Here is a 26,436-nt window from a genome sequence, read left to right on the forward strand (position 1 = left end):
AATCTAATATAAGTTATGTATGTGCAATCACATTAAACATATTTCTGCACTGGTAATGTTGTGAAAGAAGAATCAGAGCACAAGGGAAAACCTCAAAAAAGAAAAGAACAACCAAAAAGTAGAAACTGTATGGTTCAATTTGCATTCAGAATCCACAGTTTCTTGGTTTTTTTTTTCTGGATGCGGAGAACATTTTTCCATCATGAGTTCTTTGGAATTGTCTTGGATCATTGCACGTCTGAGAAGAGTCAAGTCTATCATAATTGGTCATCATACAATGTTGCTGTTTCTGTGTACAATGTTCTTTCTCCTGGTTCTGCTCACTTCACTCATTATTAGTCCACTTAAGTCTTTCCAGGTTTTTTTTGAAATCTACCTGTTTATCATTTCTTACAGCACAATAATATTCCATTATATTCATATACCACAACTTGTTCAGCCATTCCCCAGTTGATGGGCATTCCATCGATTACCAATTCTTTGCCACCACAAAGAGAGCTGCTATAAGTATTTTTGTACATGTGGATCCTTTTCCCTTTTCTGTGATCTGTTTGGGATACAGACCTTGTAGTGGTATTACTGGGTCAAAGGGTATGCAGTCCCATTCCCCTTTGAGTATAGTTCCAAATTTGTGCTTTCCAATTCCAATAAGAGCTAAAAATAATTTAAAGTTTGCAAAATGTTATTTCTGTATTTTAACTTATGAAGAAGGGAGTACAAGTATTATTGCCTCCATTTTAAAAATAAGGAAACTGCAGCTCAGAGAGGTTATGTGATTTTCTAAAACTCTCATAGCGAATAAGTATCAGACCAGGGATTTGAATTTGGATGCCTTGACCCCAAATACAGGGCTCCTTCTACCATCTGAGACTACCACCATGAATTTATAATGTGAAATTTATTGAAATTTCTCTTCTTTTTAGGTTTGGTATAACCAGAAGGGGTTTCATGCCTTACCATCTTATCTGAATCATCTAAACAACTTAATTCTGTGGCAGCATTTACCAGCTTCTGTGAACTGGAGACAGTACGGTAATTACCAATTGCATTTTGCCATTTAAAAAGATAACATGTAAAAGAACTCACAATCCCTTTCAAAATGCATGTTTTCCCACATTAACAAGGATATTTGCCTTTGTCTCTTAACAATAAAGGGCCCTATCCCTGGCTGCTCCTCATCTTGGGTATCTGTATCATTTTGGGTAAAGTGACACCACTTCTCAGAGCATCTCAAGTTTCATCTCTAAAGAGAAATGTTTAGAATAGATATTCTCTAAGGTCTCTTCAGGTTTTAAAAAAAAAAACAATGAGTCTATGATTTTAATACTTTTTTTGGCAGTCAGGATGAGTCCACTTTCTATAGATGAGTTGGTTCTGCAATCATTATTTTATATATTGGTTGAGAAGAATACAAATCATCTCAATGCAGGACTCTTTAAGGGGAGTGATAAATTCTGAGTTATGGTATACTTGCAAACTAGATTTTCTACTAATGTCATCATGATGGAAAAGTGGAATGTAAATTAGCTGTGTTATTTTATGTGGCACAAGGATATAGATTCCATCTTAGAATCTGCAGTTAATTGACTGGATTAATGAAATGCATCTTTGGGGTGTGCTATTTTAAAAAATGTGTTAGGTTTGTACAGTTTCTTACTTACTTCAACATTTCTATATTTCAAGGATCTATAATTTTATACACATGAATACTTTCTCTATGAATGCATATCACAACTTCTCCATGCCTTAGTAGATGGTTTAATGAGGAGCTGGAAAAAAATCATCACCTGGTGGCCAATCTTCTGGCAGAGATACTGTTAGGAAAGCTATGCTAATCCTCAGACAACAAATAGTCTGTCAGGACTGTCAGAGCTCACAGCCAGGAAGAATTACCTTCAAAAACCCCGGGTCTCATCTGTATTATGATTAGGCATGAGAAAGAGCCTTTACTGGAGTATGGAGCTTAAAAAAAGAAAATAAACTGCAAGAAGTAAGGAGGAGAATAAAGAAAATAGACAGAGAAAGAGAGATAGAGACAGAGACATGGATGGACAAGAAGTGTAGACAGACATATCGTAAGAGGCTATTCAGTTTATCTTCTTTACCCATTTCTTAATTTATTTTCAATTGGCTTCTAGCCAGATATTATTTAAGACAAACTAACCCTCAGTGTCCCCAATTAGTTTGAAATAAGCATACTCAAATACTATATGATCAATGACAATTTATTCATTCACTAAACTATTATTTAAACTTTTAAAATTATACCTTTTGTCTCTATATAACATTTATAGAAGGGAAAAATCATTTTCTACTCTCTCTCCCTGTCCACCATTGAACCCTCCATGATAACAAATAGCAACAACTAAGAAAAAAGTCCTGATAGAGTGACATCTGAAAATGAATGCAAAGTTCTACCCTAAAAATTCCCTTCCTCTCTTCTAAGGAGATATATCTCATACCTTGTTTTCTGGGGGAGTCAACATTTTTTGTTTACTTAGAATTGGACTTCCTTTTAGTGATTCCCCTTTCCCCCATTTACATCATTGTAGTTATTATGCATATTTGTTCTTTGGTTCTAATTATTTCATTTTGCATAAGTTTATACACATCTTCCCATGCTTCTTTGAATTCCTCTTATTTATAATTTCTTTTTGCACAATAATAGTTTCCATTCTACATTATACTTTTCAGCTTTTCTCCATTGGGCAGTGTATACATTTTGCCTAGTTCCTTGTTACTGCATATAATGCTGTTACAAATACACAGGCACACATTTATATCTATATCTAATCTCTCTCTGTTATCTCTGTCTTTATCTGTCTCTGCATTTCTCTCTTTTTCTCTGTATTTCACCTCTACACCTAGTAGTGGTACCAATGGATTAGAAGAGAATAACAATTTAGTGTCTTCTTTTACAGTTCTTACATGATATCTAAAACTATTAGATCAATTCACAACCACATCTAAAATGTATGTATGTGGCAGTCTTCCCAGAATTCCTCTAAATTGGAAATTTAAAAATTATTTTATTGGGTAATATTTGTGGTAATTTGTATTTATCTTTAGTATTAGTCATTTTAGTATGTTTTAAAATAGTCATTATTAGTTTGCAATTCTTTTAAAAATATTTTTGTCAGCCAAAAAAGAGGTAAAATTATCACTATTTTTTATGGCTTACTTAGAAAATGCCAGAGAATCAGGAGAGAAATTAATTGAGACTATTAATATATAGTAAAGTAGCAGGATACAAATAAACACACTAAAATCAATAGCATTTTCATATGGTGATAACAAAATCCAGGAGGGAATAATAGAATAGGAAATTGTACTCAAAATAATAATAAAATATATAAAATATGTGGAAACCAATTTACCATGGCATACTACAGGCATATAAATACAATCAGAAAAAAGGCTTTAAAGAAATTTTTTAAAAGACAAATAATTGGAGAGAGAGGTAATACTAACAGTTGGTCTGCACAAGTATGATAAAAATGACACTACCTAAATTAAGTTACAGATTTAGTGCTATATCAATCAAACTACCAAGAGGCAAGTTTATGGACTGAGACAAAATAATAACAAAGTTCATTTTGAGGAACAAAAGATAAGGAATCTCAAGGGAAATTATGAAAAAAAATGAAATAAAGGAATCGCCCTTCCAGACTTTATTTTTGCAAAGCAGCAATAAACAAAATTATGTGGTACAGTTTGAAAAAATAATAAAGTAAATCAGTAGAATATATTAGATAGGAAGAATCTTAATCAATTGAGTTCAATAACCCAATCACTTGCAGAAAAGACCTCCCCATTTGACATGAACTGCTGGGAAAACAGGAAAGCAATTGGTAAGAATTAGAATTAAACTAACATATTACACCACATACTACAATTAACTTAAAACAGACTGAATACGAGAGTTGTTTTCTTTACCATAGATATATATGTTTATATGTATGAATATGTATATATACACATACATATATATTGACAACTATCCTAAAGTATATTTATATACTGGTTCTCCCACAGTCTTTCTCACATATATATTTTCTATTCTTTCATTGGGTTATACTTCAATTTTCATTTCTTTTATTAGTAGTGATTTTTAGTATGTTTTCAAATTGCCATTTATAATTTGTAATTCCATTAAATATGTTCTTTTGGTAAAGAAGAGGCAAATTCATCACTGTTTTCTAAGGTTTTACACGTGATGATTGTAAATCATGGTCAAAGAGGCTATGGATGTGTAGCTAGGACCATGAGAAGTAAACATATGTGAACGGAGTCCAGGACTCAAAGTGGGCCATCAGGAGATAGAGGCAGAAGCCAGGGGTTATGGTAGAGGGTAGGTCTGTCAGCAGCCACTCAATCAAAAACCACAGCAGGAGTAGCAGTCTACAGAGGGCCAATGATACCTCATAATAACTAACATTTATGTAGCGCTTTGTATGGACTAGACACAATGCTAAAGACCTTACAAGTATTTCCTCATAATCTTCATAACAACCCTGAAAGTTTGGTTCTATTAATATCCCTATTTTACATTTGAGGAAACTGAGGCAAATATAGGTTAAGCGATTTGTCCAGCATCACACAGATATTAAGTATCTGAAAGCTGCATTTAAATAAATTCTTTCTGACTCCAGAACAACTGTATTACCTAGTTGCCCTAGACCCATTAGGGTCTGCTCACCTCTTTCAAGAGTGTGAGGGGGCCAGAGATTTTGCCTGGCATAAAGTCTCAGTCAGGGAACTGAAAATGGAGCTAGGAGTAAACAGAAGAATATTCCGAATACAATGAAGAAAAACTAAGGGTTAAGAGAAGGCCAAGAAGAAAATCCAGAAGATTGTAATCCCATACTACATACAAATAAAGTCTCAGAGAAAGAATAGTTTAACTAGAAAGACTTCAAACATGGAGAAAGAAATGAAACAAGAGATTAAAAATATAATTAGAACCCTAAGGAAAGAAATGGAAGGAAGGCAAATACCTTAGAACAAAAGGTGAAAAAATCTTACTTGAGTAGTGTACTTCCTGAAAAATAGTACAGGACAAACAGAACTTAATAATTCCATGAGATAAGAAATATTAGAAAAATGTTAGAAGACCTAAAAAAATCCTAACTGTAAAATCAGAAACCACTATGTTGGAAAAGAGATTGAGCAGTGATAATTCAGCAATCACCCAAATACTTTGGCCAAAGAAAAAACTTGCATGATATATGTTAAGATATCCTAAAAGAAAACTGACTAGATCTATAAGATAAAAAAAGAAACCCCTGCCCCTCCACACCAATGCAGATCAGCACCTTCTCTTCAACTTAGAACCGTAGAATGAACTCTCTGGGAGTTAATCAGGGTTCCACAGATAAAATATGTCAGAGGCAGGGCTGGAATCTAGATCTTTCTGACTGGAGGCCAGATTACTAGCCATAAAGCAAAGATGAATTCAAAATAGTTTGGAATACTTGGTTCTATTCCTAGTTTTATTAGGAAATAGAATTATTACCTTGGGTAAGGCATGCCACCCTTCCAGGTCTGTGTTTCTTCACTTGCAATATGAGGGATTTCAAAGAGATGATCTCTAAATTTTATTCCATATCTTTAGAAAAATAAAGATGCATTTAATTCTAAGCTTCCAAACAGAATTGTAAAGTATTCACAACCATATGAAAGTGTTCCAAATCACAAATAATAAGAGAAATATAAATCAAAACCACCATAAGTTTCCACCTTACACCCTGCAAATTGTCTAGTGATATATAAAATAATTGAGAGAAATCATTTCTGTGTGATTAATAATTTTATTAGTTATAGCTAGTGAATAATTAATAAAAGGGTGATGATTTGGCCTTCTCTAGTCAACCAAAGGCCCTTCCTGGAAGCTTCTTGGTGCTTATATACACTTGAAAGACTGGGTATTCCTGACAGGCAGCAATTAACTCTTTAAAAATTAAAAAAAAAATTCTAGCAATTAACTCTTATTGGTTAACAATTAACGAGAGAATGAATATTATAATGTGAGTGGGCCTATTCAAATGAGGGCTTGAGAATGTGACTTTTATTATGTTACCCTTACTCTCAGACCACCCTAAGCCTCAGGAAATCTAGACCAGGGCATTTTAAACATTTTTCACTTGTGACTCTTTTTACCTGAGAAATTTTAATGTTTTGTTTTTTGTTTTTTTTCAGGGCAATGAGGGTTAAATGATTTGCCCAGGGTCACACAGATAGTTAAGTGTCAAGTGTCTGAGGCTGGACTTGAACTCAGGTCCTCCTGAATCCAAGGCCAGTGCTTTATCCACTGCGCCACCTAGCTGCCCCTGAAAAATTTTTATGAAACACCAGGTATATAGGTATATAAAATAAGTATACAAATTAAGCATTTGCTGTCAAATTTTTAACAACCCATGAACTCTAAAATGATATAGCCATTTTGGAAAGCAATTTGGAATTATGCAAATAAAGTGACTACAATGTCACTTCACTTTCATTACTGGGCTTATACCTCAAGGAAGTCACTGATAAAAGGGAAATCTTTGTCTACTCCAAAATATTTATTGCAGCACTTATTGTTATAGCTAAGAATTGGAAACCAAGTAGATGCTCATCAGTTGAGGAATGGTATACGAATATAATGGAATATTACTTTGCTATAAGAAATGATGAATTTGATGAATACAGAGAAACATGAAAAGAGCTGTATGAACTGAGGCAGAGTGAAGTGCACAAAGCTAAAAAGACAATCCACACTACAACTACAACAATGTAAATGAGAAAACTACATACTACCACCCCATAATTAAATGTAACAAAATTATAAAGGTCAAACAGTACTTGAATGAAGGGATATGAAAGGAGACCCCTCACTCATCCCTTTGGGAGGTGGAAGCTCTACAGGTGTTACACATTGTACATGTTTTCAGACTTTTTCAATTTATTAATCATTTGTACTGAATTTTTTTTTCTCTCTAAAAACACTATCATCTGGCTCACTGGGAGGGGCTGGTGGAAGGATACAAAGGATAATTAGAATAACCATGATGGTGCAAGAAAGAAATATCAATAAAAAACTTAAAAAAGACTGTTTCTGTTTGCTTGAATTAAGGTTCAGAATTCCACTGGAGATATCTGCATGGTATTCTTTGTTGAATTTCACTTTTATTTCTTTCCATTACTTCTTTCTAGTTTGTTTGTCTCACTAACTTTCTCCCAAACAATGTATGCCTTAGAAATATCCTTGGAAGGTGTTTTAAAAAACAAAACTAATCTTTACATTAGTCGATTGAATAAGCTTCACATTGACTCGAGCACAATGCACATACTCATACACCCCCTATATTTTTCTTCAACTTTGGGAAATTTAATTAAAGCTATTTTCTTCTTCTGTATTAGAGGTTCTAGCTATTTCAATTTAATATGATAGTGTAAAAGCTAGCATCATGTATGTGAAATAAGTTGAAGAAAGCTAGCAACAGAGAGTAATCTATTTTGTATTTTTCATTATCTAAAACATAGATTAAACATTTCTTTGAGTTTGGGACCTGACAAAGCTCAAATTAAGTTTTTACCCAAGCATGATTCCTGTCCTTTACCTCTTTGTGATTTGAGGTAGTCAATTCTTTTGTGATTGGAGATGGCAAAGACAAGTATCAAATAAACCTACTGGGACCTTACTAAAATTTTATTTTCTTTTTGTCTGTGAGCCCTCCTTCCAGTGGTGCTTATCCAAATCTTCTTAACCATTGTTATTCTTGTTCATTCCTTTCCATAAATACCCTATAAAGAAAGTCCCAAATGATCCGATGGCTATCTTTAAAATATTTTATTCTGTGTATGCTAATGTGGCTCTTGGGCATCATGACCATCAGTTTGTACCTCACTTTTGCTTCAAAGTTAGTTTAGCTAGTTTTACAGAATAACAATCTCAAATTTGAAGACAACTTCAAAGGCATTTAAACTCACCTATACCGGAACAATAATCCCTACTACAACATCCTGGACAACTGACCAGTTTACTGATGATTGAGTGGGAATACATTGAGACAACCCATGCTATTTGGGGATAGCTCTTGAACCCTTTGGTGGTCAAAAATTATTCCATTGCCTTTATGATGGAGAAATAGCATATTTTTCACTCACTGAACAAATTCAAAATATCAACTAGACAGACTGTAGGTATAGTTATATAGGCCCTGAGAGGAGACTATTCTACCTAGACTTTTTGTGCATACAGGGTAGATAGACCAGCAGTTAATGTCAGGACTTCCCCTGTTATGTGTGTGTGTGTGTGTGTGTGTGTGTGTGTGTGTGTTCAGTTCAGTTTTTGGTTGTATAGATTATTTTCCTTATATGCATCATTCCTCCCTCTTTCTTTATGACAAATCAAATGGGGAAACATATTTATTATTAATATCTACTATTCAGCTACTTTTCTGCAATGTATATTATGATATTTACTGAGGTACTGAGAAATGAAGTGGCCTGCACAGTTAGTTAGGACTTTGACATAGTACTTGGATTCCTGAATCCAAGGTCATCGACCTATCTGGTATGCTAAACTGCCTCTCTGTAACACCATAGTTTGTAAAAACATATGAATCTGGGCAGCTAGGTAGTGTATTGGATAAAGCACAGGCTTGGATTCAGGAGGACCTAAGTTCAAATCCAGTCACAGACACCTGACACTTACTAGCTGTGTGACCCTGGGCAAGTCACTTAATCCTCATTGCCGCACAAAACAAAACAAAACATATGTATCTGTTCGATTCTCTTTTTTATATAAAATATAGAAAACGTTATAAAATAACTAAGTACAAATCAACCATTCACAAACATTTATTAAGCATCTGTTATGCTTAGGGACAATGTTAGGAACTGGGAATATGAATGCACAAATATGATAGTCCTTCACTAGAAGGAGCTTACATTTTCTAGGAGAGGGTACACAATCCATACATCCATACCACATATACATAATAAATTCAAGATAATTTTGGACTGATGAAGGCACTTATATATATGAAGATCAGGAAACTCCTAATGTAGAAGATGTCAATTGGGTTGAACTTTGAAGGAAAACAAAAGATTGTAAGAGTAGGAGGTGAGGAGGGAATATATTCCAGGTATGGGACACAGACTCCCCAAAGTGCAGAGATGGGAGATGCAGGGAACTTCTTGCTGCTTTTACTAAGATCACAGCATTCATAAGACATAGTATTTAAACATAAACTGATACTAGGCTAACCATGATATTTTAGAAGGATCACAAGTGGGACAAACTTCAAATGCCTAGTTCTTATTTTTATGAAATGTTGAACTGTTTTCAGTCATTGTATAATGTGATCCTGATTCTATCACCAGCCTTGAGTAGAAATAAATAAGAAGTAGAATCTTTTAGTACACTTTTTCTTTTTTTGCAGGGCAATGAGGGTTAAGTGACTTGCCCAAGGTCACACAGCTAGTAAGTGTCAAGTATCTGAGGCCAGATTTGAACTCAGGTACTCCTGAATCCAGGGCCAGTGCTTTATCCACTATGCCACCTAGCTGCCCCTAGAAGTAGAATCTTTTAACTTAGTCAGAACCTTCTTGGGATCTAGGGACCTATGAAAATTTTTATATTAAAAAAACACAGGTGGCTTCCCTCCGTTTTTTGACTTTATTTAAAAATTATTTCTAATTGCCCTTTAAACTACTTCACAGATACAAGTTCCTACAAATTTGTCCCCAACACCCTGTTTCTTTATAGGGAGGGAGAGAAGGAGGAAGGGAGATAAAGACAGAGACACAGACACAGACACTGAAGACAGAGACAGTAACATTGAAAAAGACAGAGACAAAGAGAGACTGAGAGACAGAGATGGAGAAAGACAAGTGATAATAGAATGTTCCTGATCAAAATGAAATCCATTGATCAGCTTTTCCCTTTTAAGATGATTTTTTTTTTACTTTATGACCTTTCCATCTTCATAAGGAGACCTCACTTCTTTTTCTTCCATCTAGTATTTATTTAACTTGTAGGCATTTACGAATAAGTTGCATATGCTTGTAACAGAAATCGGGATTACATTAAAAACTGAATTTTTATTATATTAAAGAAATCTCAGTTGCATCAGAACTTAACCTTTTGTGCATATTTACATAGAAATCACTATTATAGAAAACAGTAAGGTGAAGTACCTTTTTCAGGTAAGGCAATTTTATCTTTAAGGATGGCATGATGAAATTATCTTACATATTATGTCCAAATGACATACATACATACGCACATGCATGCATGCATGCGTGCGTGCAACACTGTAAATCATGAGGAAGCTACATTGCTCAGTGATTAGTGTACTCGACCTAGTGTCAGGAAAATATCGGTCCAAATCCAGCCTCAGATCTTTACCATCTGTGTTAACACTGGGCAAGTTTCTTAACTTCTGTCTCTTAGTTTCCTCATCTGTCAAAATGGGGATAATAATAATTACTTTTAGGGTAATTGTGAGGCTGAAACGAGATAATATTTTTAAACAATGCAAAACTAAAACATGAATGGTAATGATTATTATCTTAATTCATGATGCTGTAGCTTTAGAATTTAGTTTGTTTATTTAAACTGTTGAGTAGAGGTAAAAATGGGCATTACCTCAGCTAATGATCACCACTCATCCAACTGGGCAAGGGTTCCTGGAGAATATAGAATTTCCTAACTTGTGCAATAGTAAGGAGTAGGGATGTGGAGACCCAGGCCCTGCCATAGGTAAGGCAAACAACAAACAAAGGTATAAAATGCAGGAAGAAGCAATAGGGGTTAATTTTTAATGTTATCTATATAAATATATTATTTGGATTGCCATCTCCACCTTCATCTCCATCTCCATCATCTCCATATCCATCTCCATCTGGGTCTGCTCCACAGACCCTAACCATTGTGTTCTAGGGAATGAAGAGTTGGCCCGGACTTGGGAAGACCTCAGTTTGAATCCCATATCTCACCAGGACTGACTGTGTGACCCTAAGCATTACACTCACTCTTTCAGTGTCAAAGGCAAATCCTCAAGACTGTAAGCTGTGGTGTTGGTGCCAGTCTGTATTAGTAAAGGGAATTTCCTCACTGGAAGTTTTTTGTGGTAATGAATTTATGGGACTTGGCACAACAGCCTATCAATTCATTTCATATCTCCAAAAAATTTGGTAGTTTCTGGAGCTCAAGTATATTTTCTTAGCTATAAAAATAATTGTGATAATCTCCTCCTATGATATGAAATCCTCTTGGGAGAATCAATGCCTTCTTTCATGTTTTGCCAATGCAGGAAACATATAATGTAATGACAAAACTAAGAATCTAAAGTAAGAAGACCTGAATTCAAATATTCCACTTATATCTCCTGTGACCCCCAAGAAATTTATTTATTCTCTTTGGGACTCAGTTTTCCCATCTGTAAATGACTGTACTAAATTAGATGACTAGTAAGTTCCTTCCACCTATAACCTTGTCATTTATCACATAGTACCATAGTGCATAGCACCCTATGGATGTTAATACATGTTAAACACTTTTTTTTTTTTTGGTGAGGCAATTGGGGTTAAGTGACTTGCCTAGGGTCACACAGCTAGTAAGTGTTAAGTGTCTGAGGCCGGATTTGAACTCAGGAACTCCTGAATCCAGGGCCGATGCTATATCCACTGCGCCACCTAGCTGCCCCTGTGCCACCTAGCTGCCCCCATGTTAAACACTTTTAAGTGCTTACCGTGTGTTAGGCAACTGTGTTAAGCCCTGGAGATACAAAATAAAGGATAATTTCTCCTCTCAAGGAGCTCACAATCTAATGGAGGAGATAACATGCAAACAACTATGTGCAAAAAGATTTCATACTTGTTAATTTGGAGATTATGTCAGAGGGAAGGCATAAACATTGAGGAATATCATGAAGTCTTCTTGTAAAATTGGGATTTAACTTAGTCTTGAAGGAAGCCAGGGGAACCAGAAGGCTGAGATGAAGAGGGAAGGAATTCCAGACATGCAGGCTAGCCAGTGACAATGTGTGGAATCAGGAGATGGAGTGCCTTGTGAAAGAAACTTCAAGCAAACCAGTCATTGGATTATGGAATACCCAAGTGCCTACTATATGCCAGCTACTGTGCTATATGCTAGGGATACAAAGAATGGCAAAAGGCAGTCTCTTTCTCAAAGCGCTCAAAATCTATTAGGGTAAGACACATAAAAAGAAGCTTTTGGGGGGATAATGAAATCCAGGAGTGATGATATGTGGGAACAAATGAAGTTAAGAAAGGGCCAGGTTTTGAAAACCTTTAAAAGCCAAATAGAAGATTTTACATTTCATCCTAGAAATAATGGGGAGCCACTGGGATTCATTGAATAGGGAAATGACATGGTAAGATCTGCATTTTAGGAAGATCATTTTGATAGCTGATTGGAGGATGAAATTGAATGGGGAAAGAGGAGACCGACCAGTAGACTATTGAAGTATTCTAGACATAAGATGAAGAGAATCAGTTCTAGGGTGGTGTCAGTGTTAGAGGAGACAAGGGAGGCATACACAAGAAATGTTGCAAAGGTAGAATCAACAAGACTTAGAAAATAATTCGATTTGGTGGATAGGAGAGAGTGAGGAGTCAAGGATGATGACTAACCAGAGATGATAATTGAATCCATGGTGGTTGTTGAGATCACAGATGAAATAGTATAGAAGAATAAGAGAAGAGGGCCCAGAACAGATCCTTAGAAGAATCTCTTAGTTAGTGGGTATTCCTGGATGATGAACCAGCAAAAGGTATCTGAGAATGAGTGGTTAGAAAGATAGAGGGAGAACCCAGATAGAGTAATATAAACACAAACCCACAGAGAAAGAAGATATCAAGGAGAAGAGGGTGATCAACAGAGTCAAAGACTACATAGAGATCAAAAAAGAAGCTGATTGAGAAAAGGCCCCTAGAGAGAGAAGCTCCAATTGGATGATAAAATCATATGGCAGAGTACAGAGAGTTAAGAAGAAAGGAAAAAAGTGAAAGCACCATTGTAGTCTCTCTTTTTAAGGATTTTAGCCAGGAAAGATGAGAGATTGAGAATGGTAGCTAGAGGGGATAGACAAATAAAAGGAATCAAATGAATTTATAATAAATATAGTATTGAACATGTCAAATAATAACTCAATTTTTAAGTGGACTGGTGGATATATGTACAAGTTTAATAGTGTTAGCACTAAAGTACTAAATGTTTCCCTTGGATCACTGAGCTATTTCATGAAAAGGACTAGACTCAATAATAGTTAAGTTTACTTACTGAAAGTAACTATCATATCTCTAGAACTTGAAGGTAGATATCTTTCATAAAATTTTTAAGGTGAAAGGGACTATTGAGAACATTGTTAGAATTGTAAAGACACTAAGATATATAGGACCTATTGACCCACTTGCTGATACATTAGCTCCCCCCCCTGCCCCCGCCCCCCCCAAGTCCCTCCTACTTACATTTTTGTGTATTCTAGAACAATGGAAGGTATGAAAACAGTATAACTTATCTAGTTCTGGGGCCCAGAGAAAGGAAATGAGTTGCCCAAGGTCACATAATTATCCAGTGATAGAGCTAGAAATTAGTTTCCATGTTCCCTAATTTGTTGTCTAGTGGTTTTTGTAGTACATTTTCCTGTGTGATTTCTAGTAATATTAGAACTGTGTTTACACTATGAAAAACAGCAGATTGAAAAAGACTTTTTGAGATTTTTATTTGTCTTAATAAGATTATACTGACTATACCACCAATCTCATCAATTATGTATGTATTTATCATCAAGAAAGCGAAAAACAATTTGAAAACAAAAATTTAATTCTATGGTTTTCATCTATGTAATTGACAAAACATCTATCTCTTCCAGATTGTCTCACCCAAACCTCTAATTGAGCATGTCCCAAACTGAGCTGATTATTTTTTTCCTCCTAAACCTCCTTTTCCTTTCTCCTCTGTTATTTTTGTTCAAGGTACCACTTTCAACATTCACATGTTTATCATCATCTCTGATGTCCCTGACTAGAAGTCATCTCCTCCTAAGTACTTTACTCTTCATGCTTTTTGATACTTCCCTACTGTTTTTTTTTTAAATGATGTAATATTTATTATAGCTATTTGGTTTGGTGTCATACCTTTAGTAGACTATAAGCTTCTTGAGGACAAGGACAGTCTTAGTTAAATTTTATAACCCTTATCCCCTAAATGCTTTGCATATAGTAGATGCTTAATACATGTTTGTAATTGTGGTACTTTAAAGGATTAAAAAAAAAAAAGTGTGCTTGAGAAAGATAAGATGTTAAGCTTTCCTGACCAACTGTAACAAAATTTGATTTCATTCTCTGGGTCTTATTTTAACATTCTAATTAGTATTGCTTATATTCATGGTGGGAATAAATACAACCCAACAACATGCAAATGGGGGGATGTTGAATGTGTTTTCCATAATGACAGTTATAAAAATGAAATCTTTAAGATTTTTTAACTACAAGAATTATGAACAGTTCTGGAAAATAGTCCAATATTGTTATTTATTCTCTGTGGGGTTTAAATGTAATGAAATGGAAAGGAGATATAGAGCATTTTTGTTTCATCAAAATAGAATAATTTGAATATTTTACATTTAATACATACAGGAACGACACGGCACAAGGGACAGACATTTGGCCTTGAGGTTAAGAAAATCCATGTTCAAGTTCTGACTCAACTTATTAGTTTGTATCATCATAAGCAAGGCACTTAACCACTCATCCTTTCAATCTAAAATCTAAATTTTAAATGAGTGGCTGATTGGCACTGTTTGAGGGGATCCTTTCACTGAACTAGGAAATACAGATGAAATCAAAGATTAGGACATACAATATAAAAATATATGAGATGGTACAGAATTATTTCACATAATATAAGATAAGATGCCACAATGCAATGGAATGAGAACGAATGTAATATGGAATGGACACTGGACCAAAGAGAAAAAAAGTGTTATCTTTAAAAATGTTTTTCAGTGATTTCCTCTAGCTAGTTCAGACCAATGAAATCTAATTATTTTGGTTGGTGGGCTAGCTGGCCATGTGAATCTTCTGGTATTTCATTTCTTACTAGGGCACGGCCTGTAGTAGCCTGGAAAGTGCATCAGTTTTTGGAGTCAGAATGTTCTAAGTTTGAATGTCAGTTGTGTGGTGCTAAGTAAATTTCTTCATTGATACATAAATCTTTAACTTCACAGGGAAGTTTGAAGATCAGATTATATTTTTTATACATAATGTCTCTACCTATTTTATGATTGCATTTTTTAAAGTTACTAAACATTGATCACATGCCTATTATGTACAACACATTGCATTTTCATAGGGATATAAAGACAAAAACCCCAAACAAACCACCAAACAGTCCCTGCCTTTAAGATGTTTATATTATTACCCTTCAGGAAAGTAGGAGGGGAAGGGGATAAGGAGAAGGGGTAAAAGAAGGGAGGGAATATTGGGGGAGGAGGCAGTCAGAAGCAAGGGATAAGGTGAAAGAAGAAGAGTAAATGGTATGGGGAGGGAATAGGATGGAGGGAAATACAGTTAGCAATAGTAAATGTGAAAAAAATTTGAAGCTAGTTTGTCTGATAGGCCTAAGTTCTCAAACACATAGAGAACTGAGTCAAATTTCTTAAAATGGGAGCTATTCCCCAATTTATAGATGATCAAATGATGTGAAGTTTTCAGATGAAATACTCATAGCCACCTATAGCCATTTGAAAAAATGCTCTAACTCACTATTGATTGGAGGGATTCAGGCCAAAACAATTCTGGAAACTGCTTCATACCTAATAGATTGAATAGTGGGACAGCAGAGGAAAGTAACAAATGTCATAGGGGATATGGGGAAAATGAGACTTTAATATACTCTTGGAAAACTGATTCAAACATTCTGTAGAGCAATTTGGAACAACAGCTAAAGGGCTATAAAACCATGCATACTCTTCGATCTAGCAATACCACTACTGGGTTGATATCCTAAAAGAGATTAAAAAACAGGTTAAATTCAAATTTGGGATGGTGCCCATCAATTGTGGAATTGCTGAACAAATTGTGGGATGAGATTATGATGGAACACTATTGTGCTGTAAGAAATGATAAGCAGGATACTATCAGAAAAACCTGGAAAGACATAAATGAGCTGATGCAAAGTGAAATGTTCTGTATACAAAATAACAGGACTATCATAAGATGATCTGCTGTGAATGACTTAGTTATTTTCAGCAATGCAATGATCCGAGACAACTTTGAAGAACTTATGAAAAATGCAGTCCATCGACAGAGAAAGAACTGATGATGTCTGAATACAGATTGAAGCATAATTTTTTGTTAGTTCCCTTTTCTAAAGGCTTTTTTTTGTGTGTGTGTGCATGTTTTCTTTTATAACCTGACTAATGAGGACATGTTTTGCATGACTACACATGTATAATGTGAATTGCTTGAATTACTAATTTTTTGTGTGTGTGCTGGGCAATGAGGGTTAAGTGATTTGGCCAGGGTCACACAGCTGGTGGGTGTCAAGTGTCTGAGGCCGGATTTGAACTCAGGTCCTCCTGAATCCAGGGTTGGGGTTGGTGCTTTGTCCACTGTGCCACCTAGCTGCCCCTGAATTGCTTGAATTCTTAAGGGAGTGGGTGGGTAAGGAGGGAGGAAAAGAATGTGGAGCACAAAGTTTTAAAAATCGATGCTACATTTTGTTTTTACATGTAATTTGGGAAAAAAATTTTAAAAAGATGTTTATATTCTATCATGAGCACTGGTTATTTTCTTATGGATATATTGTGGGACTAACTAGTTATATGACCTTGAACAAATCAGTCAATCAACAATGTTATTAAGTGTTTACTATATTCCATTGATCTCTCTGGGCTTCTGCTCCACATATTTAAAATGAAGGGGTTGGACTAGATAATGTCAAAGTTTCTTTCCATATCGATCTAAATTCCTACGACCCAAGATTTATGAAGTAGTAGCTAATATTTTTGTAACACTTCACTGTTTACAACATTATTTGCATAAACATAAATATACACACTTAGTATTTTGGTCTTTGTCTATCTATTACCTATCACCATGACTTAGGAATAATAAGTACTTAAAAATATTGGTTGACTTCAATGAAGAAGGCCTTGGAGATTATTTAGTACAGTTCTCACTCCTTCGATATGTAGAAGCCTAGAAAGGATGAAAGACTTGCCAGGTATTTAACTCAAATTAATAGCTGACTGGAGAATGGAAACCAGATTTCTTAACTCATGTGCCAGTACTCCTTCAACATCTTGCCTTTTCTTTTAGGTAGGTCTTTTTGTTTCTCTACCAAGTTTCTAAATGGTTTTAGAGTAAAACATTTAGAGATTTCAGAGTTATAACTTACAAAGTTTTGCGATCCCATGGGACTAGAAATAATTAAAATTTTAGCATGCCAGCTTCATTCTTCTCATTCCCTCAGAGATATGAATAATGATTAAAGATTTTTTTGATGATAACTGGAGCATGGGCATGATGTTGAAAGTAAATACACTATATGTCTTTATTATGTTGGGCAGAATCACATTGATTTTTAGATCTATTTGGGCTTTTTTATTCATGTGTTTTATTTTTATATCTTGATTTGACTTATTATCTCCTAGAAAGATGGGTATGCACTAAAAAAAGAACTAAGAAACATTAATTTGAATGTACTGTATAGACAGAAATTCTATTTTCCCCCTATTACTTGTTATTCTACTTAAAGGCATCGTCAGGTGTCACCTTGGGGAATATCTTACTCTTTCTTGTGGAGTATCTTACTCTTTCTTAGGAAGTATTCTTTCAGTGGATCCTGCTGTTCCAGGAGAGGGTAAGTTCTTGTAGGTTCTACCAAGATGGGAAATCCTTGAGTGTAGGCCAAATGTAGACTATATATCTTTTATTTGAGGGCCAGCCTAGACAGATTTGTAGAGGCTCTTCATTGGCTGTAGGGGGGCATTTTTTTCCCCTTTCAGGCACATTATCTCTAGAGGCCCTCTACTTAGTAATAGAGGAGTTGCAGTTTGTCAAGGTGCAGATATACTCATATTTTAAAAATCATATATCTTTGAGGTATCATTAATTCAATTTGCTTCTTGTTTCAGCAGTAATTGGGGAGCTGTTATTTAAACAAAATTCTAATGGAGTTTATGTACTTCTTTTTTTTTTTTTTAGTGAGGCAATTGGGGTTAAGTGACTTGCCCAGGGTCACACAGCTAGTAAGTGTTAAGTGTCTGAGGCCAGATTTGAACTCAGGTACTCCTGACTCCAGGGCCGGTGCTCTATCCACTGTGCCATCCAGTTGCCCGAGTTTATGTACTTCTAATAGGAACATATGAGACTTTAGAAGATTGAAGCATAATGCCCATTCTGTAATGTGAGCAACATGGCTAGATTATAGTTTGGGGCCTCCAGAAGCTAGACACGAGTGCTTGGCTGAAGCCACAGGAAGCTAACCATCTGCACCAATCTCTACCCTTTACTTGCTATTGCTATTTGCACTGGGTTCATTGCTCTGAGCTTGATTGTCTTCTCAATTGGGGAATTAACCTTCCCTATACTTTATTCCACCCCTACCTTGGATACCTGAGGACTAATTTTACTTTTGACTCTTGTCTCTAGGCTAAGGTCCCATCTCCCTTAAAGAGAGAAGTAGGGGCAGCTAGGTGGCGCAGTGGATAGAGCACCGGCCCTGGAGTCAGGAGTACCTGAGTTCAAATCTGGCCTCAGACACTTAACACTTACTAGCTGTGTGACCCTGGGCAAGTCACTTAACCCCAATTGCCTCACTAAAAAAAAAAAAAAAGAGAAAAAAAAGAAAGAGAGAAGTAACAGAAGGTTCCAATATATAACATGTCAGTTATAGAACAAATAGTTTATTCTCATATAGGAAAGGGAATGACAAAGAATAAAGAATCATAAAATGATTAGAAAAAAAAATCCAGGGGCAGCTAGGTGGCGAAGTGGATAGAGCACTGGCCCTGGAGTCAGGAGGACCTGAGTTCAAATTCGGCCTCAGACACTTAACACTTAACTAGCTGTGTGACCCTGGGCAAGTCACTTAACCCCAATTGCCTCACCAAAAAAAAAAAAAAAAGAAAAAAAATCCAGGGGTATGATTACTAGTACAATTCCCTTCTTGATAGCTGCCTTTCAAGAGACCCTCAGCTAGAAGCTGCTTTTTCCACCTCTCCTGTTATAGCACCCTTTGTCATTGTCTTTTCTGGGTCAGAAATTATCAGGGACAGAGTATCTAGGGGCAGAATATCTGGGTGGTATAAGGGATAGAGTGTTGGACTTAAGAGTTATGACAATATGACTTCAAATTATGCCTGACATTAGCTGTGTGATCCTGGGCAAATTACTTGTCTTTCCTCAGCATCAGATGCTTTGTCTATAATACATGAGTGATAATAAAACTTAACTTACTTAGTTGTTATGAAGACCAACTTAGATAACATATATAAAGTGCTTTGCAAAGCTTAAAGTTCTCTATAAATGGCAGTTATCACCATCCTAGTCATCTTCATCATCATTTTTGTCACCATTTTCATCATCTGCTGTTATTCAGAAGCTCAAGTTTTCATACAATCTCTGGTGAATAGGCAGTGAACCCATTCTCTGAAGGGTGTTGGGGGAGTCCATGCAGTTGACTGGAATACTCTTAAGGAGTGGGGGTGCATTATAATAAGAATCTGATCTTTTCTTGGATGTGGCTTTTCAAACGGAAATTTATTTATTGAGAAATGTGCTTGGCTGATGTTTATTCCTACCTATAACTTCGTGTTTTCATGATCTTTGAGTGGGTCTATTTTTTCCAATTGTGTCTGATTCCATTTCTCTTCTTTTTGTATTGTGTTCCATGTATGTTCATTTAGTAACCTTTGTATATGAGGATGAATGAATATGACACTGGAATACACATGTAATTTGTGTGAGTCCCCTTCCTTCCTTCCTCCCCCATTAAGTCTCCAATAGCCTGTCAAAGTGTCTAAATTTTTACCCTGAGGGTTATATTTTATTTTTTGTGCTAAATCATTTTTGTCTCCACACTTAATTTGCAAATATCCTTAGAAGGGTAACACCTTAAGCAATTTATCATCCATTTAACACCTCAGGGAAGATTAATTTATCAGTTCCTGGTGAACTTGAAAAGGGATGCTGTTGTTATCAAGGCAAACTTAGCCTAAATCAAAATGTTGCCAGTGTCCAATACTTTTGTGTTCCATTGGGTTTCAGAACACAATTTCTGTCCTGAGAAATGGAAGGAAATTTAGATGTCATTTGATTAGGGCTATTTATCTCTTATTTTAATATTCTGAAGGACTAATAATTTCCTTGTGACTTATGAACAATCTCAGTAGTGCTTTGACAACCCCTGGACATTAAGAAACATTAGGAAGTCTTGATTCTCATTGGGCAGGTCTTATATGGATGATTAATGAGAAAACAGATATAAGAATCACATTGGAATGGGAAGGGGTAGAGAACTTGGAATCTATACTGACTTGCTTCTTCTATTACAAAAAATCTCATACAAAACACAATAATATACAATCTGCCTATTACTAATAATACTCACATTTTGACATTTCTTTTACAGGAATAACATTGTACAGCCACCCCTATGGAGGGACCTTACTAAATGAAGATAAAATGTAAGTTGAAAGGTCATTGTAGGATAAATTCATAAATAAATGGAATCTAAAAGTGTTTTCTTGACTTCCTTTAAGTATTTCTTTGAGAATAAACAGCAAGTTTCTCTGGCTTTTTCTTTACTCCCAAATACTTTATTTTTGAAGTTATGTTTTAATGTTGACTTTCAAATAGGTAGCATTACTAATAAAAAGAAAACTGATTAGGGAAGATACGGGACAATGAATGAATGACTGACTAATGAAAAAGCATTTATTAAGCTTTTACTATGTGTCAGACACAAAATACAAAAGAGAAATGGTTCCTGACCCCAAGGAACTGGATTCTAATATGAAGAGACAACATATAAACAAGGGTAGTGTCTAGGGACTTGTTTTAGCTCATGAATTCAAAGGGATGATGAATAAAATCATGAAACACATTATTGACATGCCCTTTGAAGAAGCATTGGTAGCATTCATTTGTTTACTGTTCCTGGAACAAGAGAGTGGAATTTAGGTAGGGTTTGAGGGGACCGACTAAGGGAATGTAGGCAGCAATATTTAGGAAGATGACAGTAAAGCCTGTCCGGGTAACTGTGACAGCTAGACAAAGTAAACTCTCACCATTTATGACAGCATGGTCCCAGAGAGAAACTGGAGGTCCAGTTGGAAGAGTCAGTGGTGTCTCTTGCATGGTGACATGGCAGCAAGATGATGTGAAGCATGGTCAAGTAGCTAGGACTGGCTAGATATACTAAATTCTCACTAATCAGAACATTTTGGCAGGTTGTACATGTTCATTTATTCATTCTTTTGTTTATCAAACATTTATTAAGTTCCTACTATGTGTGAACCCTGTGCTGGGGGCAGAGGGAGACAAACTTTAAGTAAGACATGTTTCTTGACTTCGTGGAGCTTGCATGCCAGTAGAGAGATAAAGTACTAATGTAGTAATGGAGTCAGACATGCAGAGGAGATGATATAGAGATGCAAAAGAGATGCTTTGATTTTCTTTGACTAGAGCAAAATGATTACTAAATGTCATACCTGTATGGAATTTCTAACAGAGAACAGCAAACTATTATGGCCCATCCAGTCTTTGGTCTGGCTTGCTCATCCCAATATTCCCTCACACTGGAAGAACTGGGATCCCAAAGGAGGACTGCTGCTACAATGCCATCAACAAAGCCTCTTGGTGTTCTAGCCAATAATGATGTTGTGGAGGCACATTTATACAAACCTGTCCATTCAAAATGATGACAATTAGATCTTAAACATAATGCTGTTCTTAATAAGTTGAAAATAAGAATGATTTTAATAACAGGGTACTTATTTAAAGCAAATGAAAGAATAATAAACATATTACAGTCCAAACATGGACCTGAGTCACACTCTCCCATCAATACATTCAGTATTTGTGGGAAAGAATGGGTATACACTTACAGAAACCTAATAGGAAAGCACATAATTGAGGGAATCTAATATCCTCGGGGTAATTCACGAATCTGGAATGGTAAACCTCTCTTGTCATTTTTCTATATGAAGAAAGGTCCATAAAAGGTCTTTGAGAAGCTAAGACTCTTTGTTGAAAAGATGCTCCTATTGCTAAGCATACTTTATACATGTTGTGCCTGATTAACCCCCTATGGGACATGACATCTCAGACAAACTAGTCAATCTGCTTGGTGAACACTCTGATTCCAAGCTATTCTTCTGCTCAGCTGGACTTCTTCAACAGCAACTGTAGTTATTTATCACCTCCAGCTAAAAGGGTGCTTTCAACTTTAGTATTATTGTATTTTGAAAAGATGATGGCCTTTATCCTAAAGTTGGCAAAAGCCTCTCCAATCTTCCTTTTTATAATTCTTCTTCATTTTCTCTACCTTTAAGTAATAATACATGAAAATAAAAGAAGAAAACAAGTTGCTGAGTTGTCTGCCTTTTCTTAGAAGCTGACAGATGCCCCATATGAGGGAACCATCAGTGGTCACTCCCTTACACAAGAAAAAATGTGTATAGTCTTTAAAATTCCAGGTACATGTCACAGAGTTATGTTTCTACATAACAGCACAAAATCTTCATTTGTTCTGATATCTCCTTAAATTTTAAGCCCCCCTCTAATAACTAATTTTATAAGGATGGTTATTATTGATGTTGGTATCAATAATATAGTTACCCTAGAATCTTTTTATAGTAAGGTCAGTGGAGTATGTATTATCGGTACTATTAGATTTTAGTGAACTTCTTCCTTGTATTGCCAGTGAATGATTATGGAAAATACTTTTGAGCCCAAACACATGAATATTATACAGAATTTCATCACATACTGGTTAATGTCATGTAGTAATGCTTCAGTAAAGGTAAAAATCCCAGAGTTGGAAGGAACTTCCCAAGCCATCTGGAATAATACATACAAGATTAACCATAATTATCTTTACTATTGCATTTGTCACTAGCATTAATATTGAGTAAAAAAGAAATAGGGATACCTCTCTTAAGCCTACTCTTCTTTCACTTCCATGGTGTTCCTACTTTAACTTTAGAAGCACTGAAGAATGAATGAGTGAAAAGACATGGCATTCAGATATTTTTACTTCATCAAATGCAGCTCTAATTGTTTTATTTTGCTTGTAGAATGGAGAGTGTCCGCCAGTGTGGAGTCGCACTCTGCATCATGCTGGGTTTCTCAATCCTCACCGCATCGATCGGCAGTTCCGTAGTCAAAGACCGAGTGTGTGGAGCAAAGAGGTTGCAGCACATCAGTGGACTTGGCTATGGGACCTATTGGCTTACTAATTTCATTTATGATATGGTATGTTACTGAAATAGGATTTGTGGATATGGGCTAGCTGGCTAAGTGGGTTGGGAGATCCGATAACCCCAGAACTATTGAGAAAATAAGGTGCAATTTCATGGACAGTATTTATAGTTTGATTTCAGTATCTGACAGATAAATAGGTAGGTTTCCAAAGGACTCATAGGATTCAGAGCTGGTGGAAAGGACCAAAGAAATCATTTAGTCCATCCCCTTCATTTGATAGAGGAGGAAACTGATGACTATCACTTTTTATCACCAGGAATTTGGAGAAGGGGCTTCTCAGCTCAGATTTTCAGCTAAAATTAATCCCACCTTAGAAGGATCTTGAGGCTGTCTATGCTTCCAGAGGCATCATTAGCATTCTCCAATTTTACTGAGCTCTAAAACACTGGATTAAGAGATGAGAGAACTGAATTTGCATCTATCACTTATAAACTATATGACTCTGCTTGTTATTTCACCTTTCTAAGCCTCAGTTTCTTAGTCTATAAAATAGGGTTAAGGGTACTTGTGCTTCATAGTTTTTTGGTTTGTTTGTTTTTAGGAAAGGTACTTAATAAAATTAAGGTATTAAGGTATTCAAGAAATGTGAGTTGTTATAATTGGAGGAAGCTTGCTTCCTAAACTACTATCAGTAGGCAGCTGGATCTAGAAGGATGTATGTCTCCCCTACTCCCCTCCCCCCAATCCTACTTTCCTGATGAACTGTAAATTGCAAGCAAACTTCAAAGATTTTGGATTTTTTACTTCCTTTTCCTCCAGGGGTGTGCTGGACCACACTTATATGGGCTCAGGAGAGCTAATTTTAAAATTTCCATTGTGCATAGCTATACTTTAAAAATCAGCAAATACTACCAATCAGAACCATAATTATTCTTTACTGTTTGTTTATAATTAAGAAAGTGATAGGGAAAATGTTAATAATTCACATTAAGCTTAAAAGCACATCATGTATGTACTTTTTCCCTCAGAGAGCTAGTTGTTAAACATTTACCAGAATACCTGGTTTGTAGTCCAACCAAAAGAACCCTTTCTAGTATCTGGGTTGTCTTGAGAAGTGAATGAGGCATACTTCTTAAGTGCCTCTGGGCTTACATTTTTTGGGGGGAGCAATGAGGGTTAAGTGACTTGCCCAGGGTCACACAGCTAGTCAGCATCAAGTGTCTGAGGTCAGATTTGAACTCAGGTCCTCTTGAATCAAAGACCCGTGCTTTATCCACCGCCCCACCTAACTGCCTCATTGCTTCCTGGCCTTCTGCTCTCCTCTTAAAAGAAAGATTTCTATACTATGCCTAGAAATTTCTAAGATTTGTAGCACAGTCATTCCTTACAGGGAGAACAGCCATTGATAACCATAGTCAGATAAGCAATATTGTCATTTTTAAACGGATACTAATAAATAAAGTATTGCTTTCCCCACAGGAAAATCTGAGTACAATGGGCCAAATCTGTGTTCAAAGCTCAGCTCTGCTTCTTATTACCTTTATGATCTTGAGCAACTCACTTACCATGCCTAGACTCTATATTCTCCCCTAAAAAAGGGAAGGGATCCTACTAGATGATCTTTAAGTGCTCTTTCAACTCTAAAGTCTCTTTTAGAACCAGCAAAGCATGTTATGATACACTGGAGCTTGCATATAAGCACAGAATAAGCACAGATAAAAGAGTCTATTTGCTCTTAAAGCTTGTATAAAATGATTAGAAATAAGTTTTCTTCTTAATCTATACTAACTTCTCCAATTTGACCTCTGGTCTCATTGAGACTAAGTAAATATGCACAGAATTTTAATTCCCATTTACTTATTCAGTCAGTACAGAAAAAAAACCTTTTTGGATGAATTCTTTTAACATTTGAAAGGTTACTCAAAAGGAAATTGATAGATGTGCTGTTTTTTTTTCTTTTTCATTTCTAAGGGATATAAAAAACAATCCTCAGTGCTATGAAGAACCTTTTTCATTAATCTGCCTATTCTACTCTCAATTTTGACACTGTTCTGTGCAAGAGAAAAGGGTACTTAGTCATCTCACAAATAGTATCGATGCATATGTATAGTAAAGCTTGATAACATAACCTCAGTCATATGAGATATTGACTCATATTAAAAATATTTATTAAACTGTTTAAATTTTTAAATAATACATATTCCTTAAGAAATGTGTAATTTTGGGGGGCAGCTAGGTGGTGCAGTGGATAAAGCACTGGCCCTGGATTCAGGAGTACCTGAGTTCAAATCCGGCCTCAGACACTTGACACTTACTAGCTGTACGACCTTGGGCAAGTCACTTAACCCTCATTTCCCTGCCCCCTCCAAAAAACCCCAAATGTGTAGTTATTTAAATTAATTGATGATTTAAATAAGTTCTTTGGTTTTAAATGCATTCCCAAAAGACGTAGTCCCTTAAGTATCATACTCAAGGCATCTTAAATGTTTTTGCTTAGATCAGATACAAAATTATAGTAACTCAGTTGGGAGAATAACCTTAATACATAAAATGGCTTGGAAGGAAAATATTATGAATGCAAGAGGAAGGGAACCCTCCAACATAAATAGATAATAATAAAGAACTCATCTGATCTGCTATTTCCTTTTTTTTTTTTCTTCAAGCTATTTTACCTGGTTTCAGTCAGCCTGAGTATTGGAGTTATTGTTGCTTTTCAGCTAACAGCCTTCACTTTCCGAGAGAACTTGGCAGCCACTGCCCTCCTGCTGGCCCTTTTCGGGTATGTGATTGGAAATGCCACTGTGGAATTATGGTGTGTTCCTTGCAAACGAAAAACCCTAGGATTTCTTTGAACCTGCTGTTGGGTGCGTGGTTTTCTCTCTCTTCCAGCAATTATGCTTCTGCAAGGGATATTGAGAAAACAAGCTCCAGCATGATGATGAATGCTCTGTGGGAGGAGGGGGAGAACTGATACACTCATAATGAGAA

At 35.8% G+C, this 26,436-nt stretch overlaps 1 protein-coding gene across 1 annotated transcript in view; it reads left to right on the top strand.

The window, feature by feature from the left end:
- Window positions 1-26,436, top strand: part of ABCA13 (ATP binding cassette subfamily A member 13) — a 506,393-nt gene that overhangs the window by 339,766 nt on the left and 140,191 nt on the right. Inside the window, exons 47-50 of the mRNA XM_044001141.1 lie at window positions 924-1,032; window positions 20,654-20,708; window positions 23,322-23,499; window positions 26,112-26,227. Of these exons, the coding sequence (XP_043857076.1) occupies window positions 924-1,032; window positions 20,654-20,708; window positions 23,322-23,499; window positions 26,112-26,227 (458 nt within the window). The remainder of the gene's footprint in view (window positions 1-923; window positions 1,033-20,653; window positions 20,709-23,321; window positions 23,500-26,111; window positions 26,228-26,436) is intronic.

Source organism: Dromiciops gliroides, chromosome 1 (assembly GCF_019393635.1).
Source record: "Dromiciops gliroides isolate mDroGli1 chromosome 1, mDroGli1.pri, whole genome shotgun sequence".
NCBI lineage: Eukaryota > Metazoa > Chordata > Mammalia > Microbiotheria > Microbiotheriidae > Dromiciops > Dromiciops gliroides.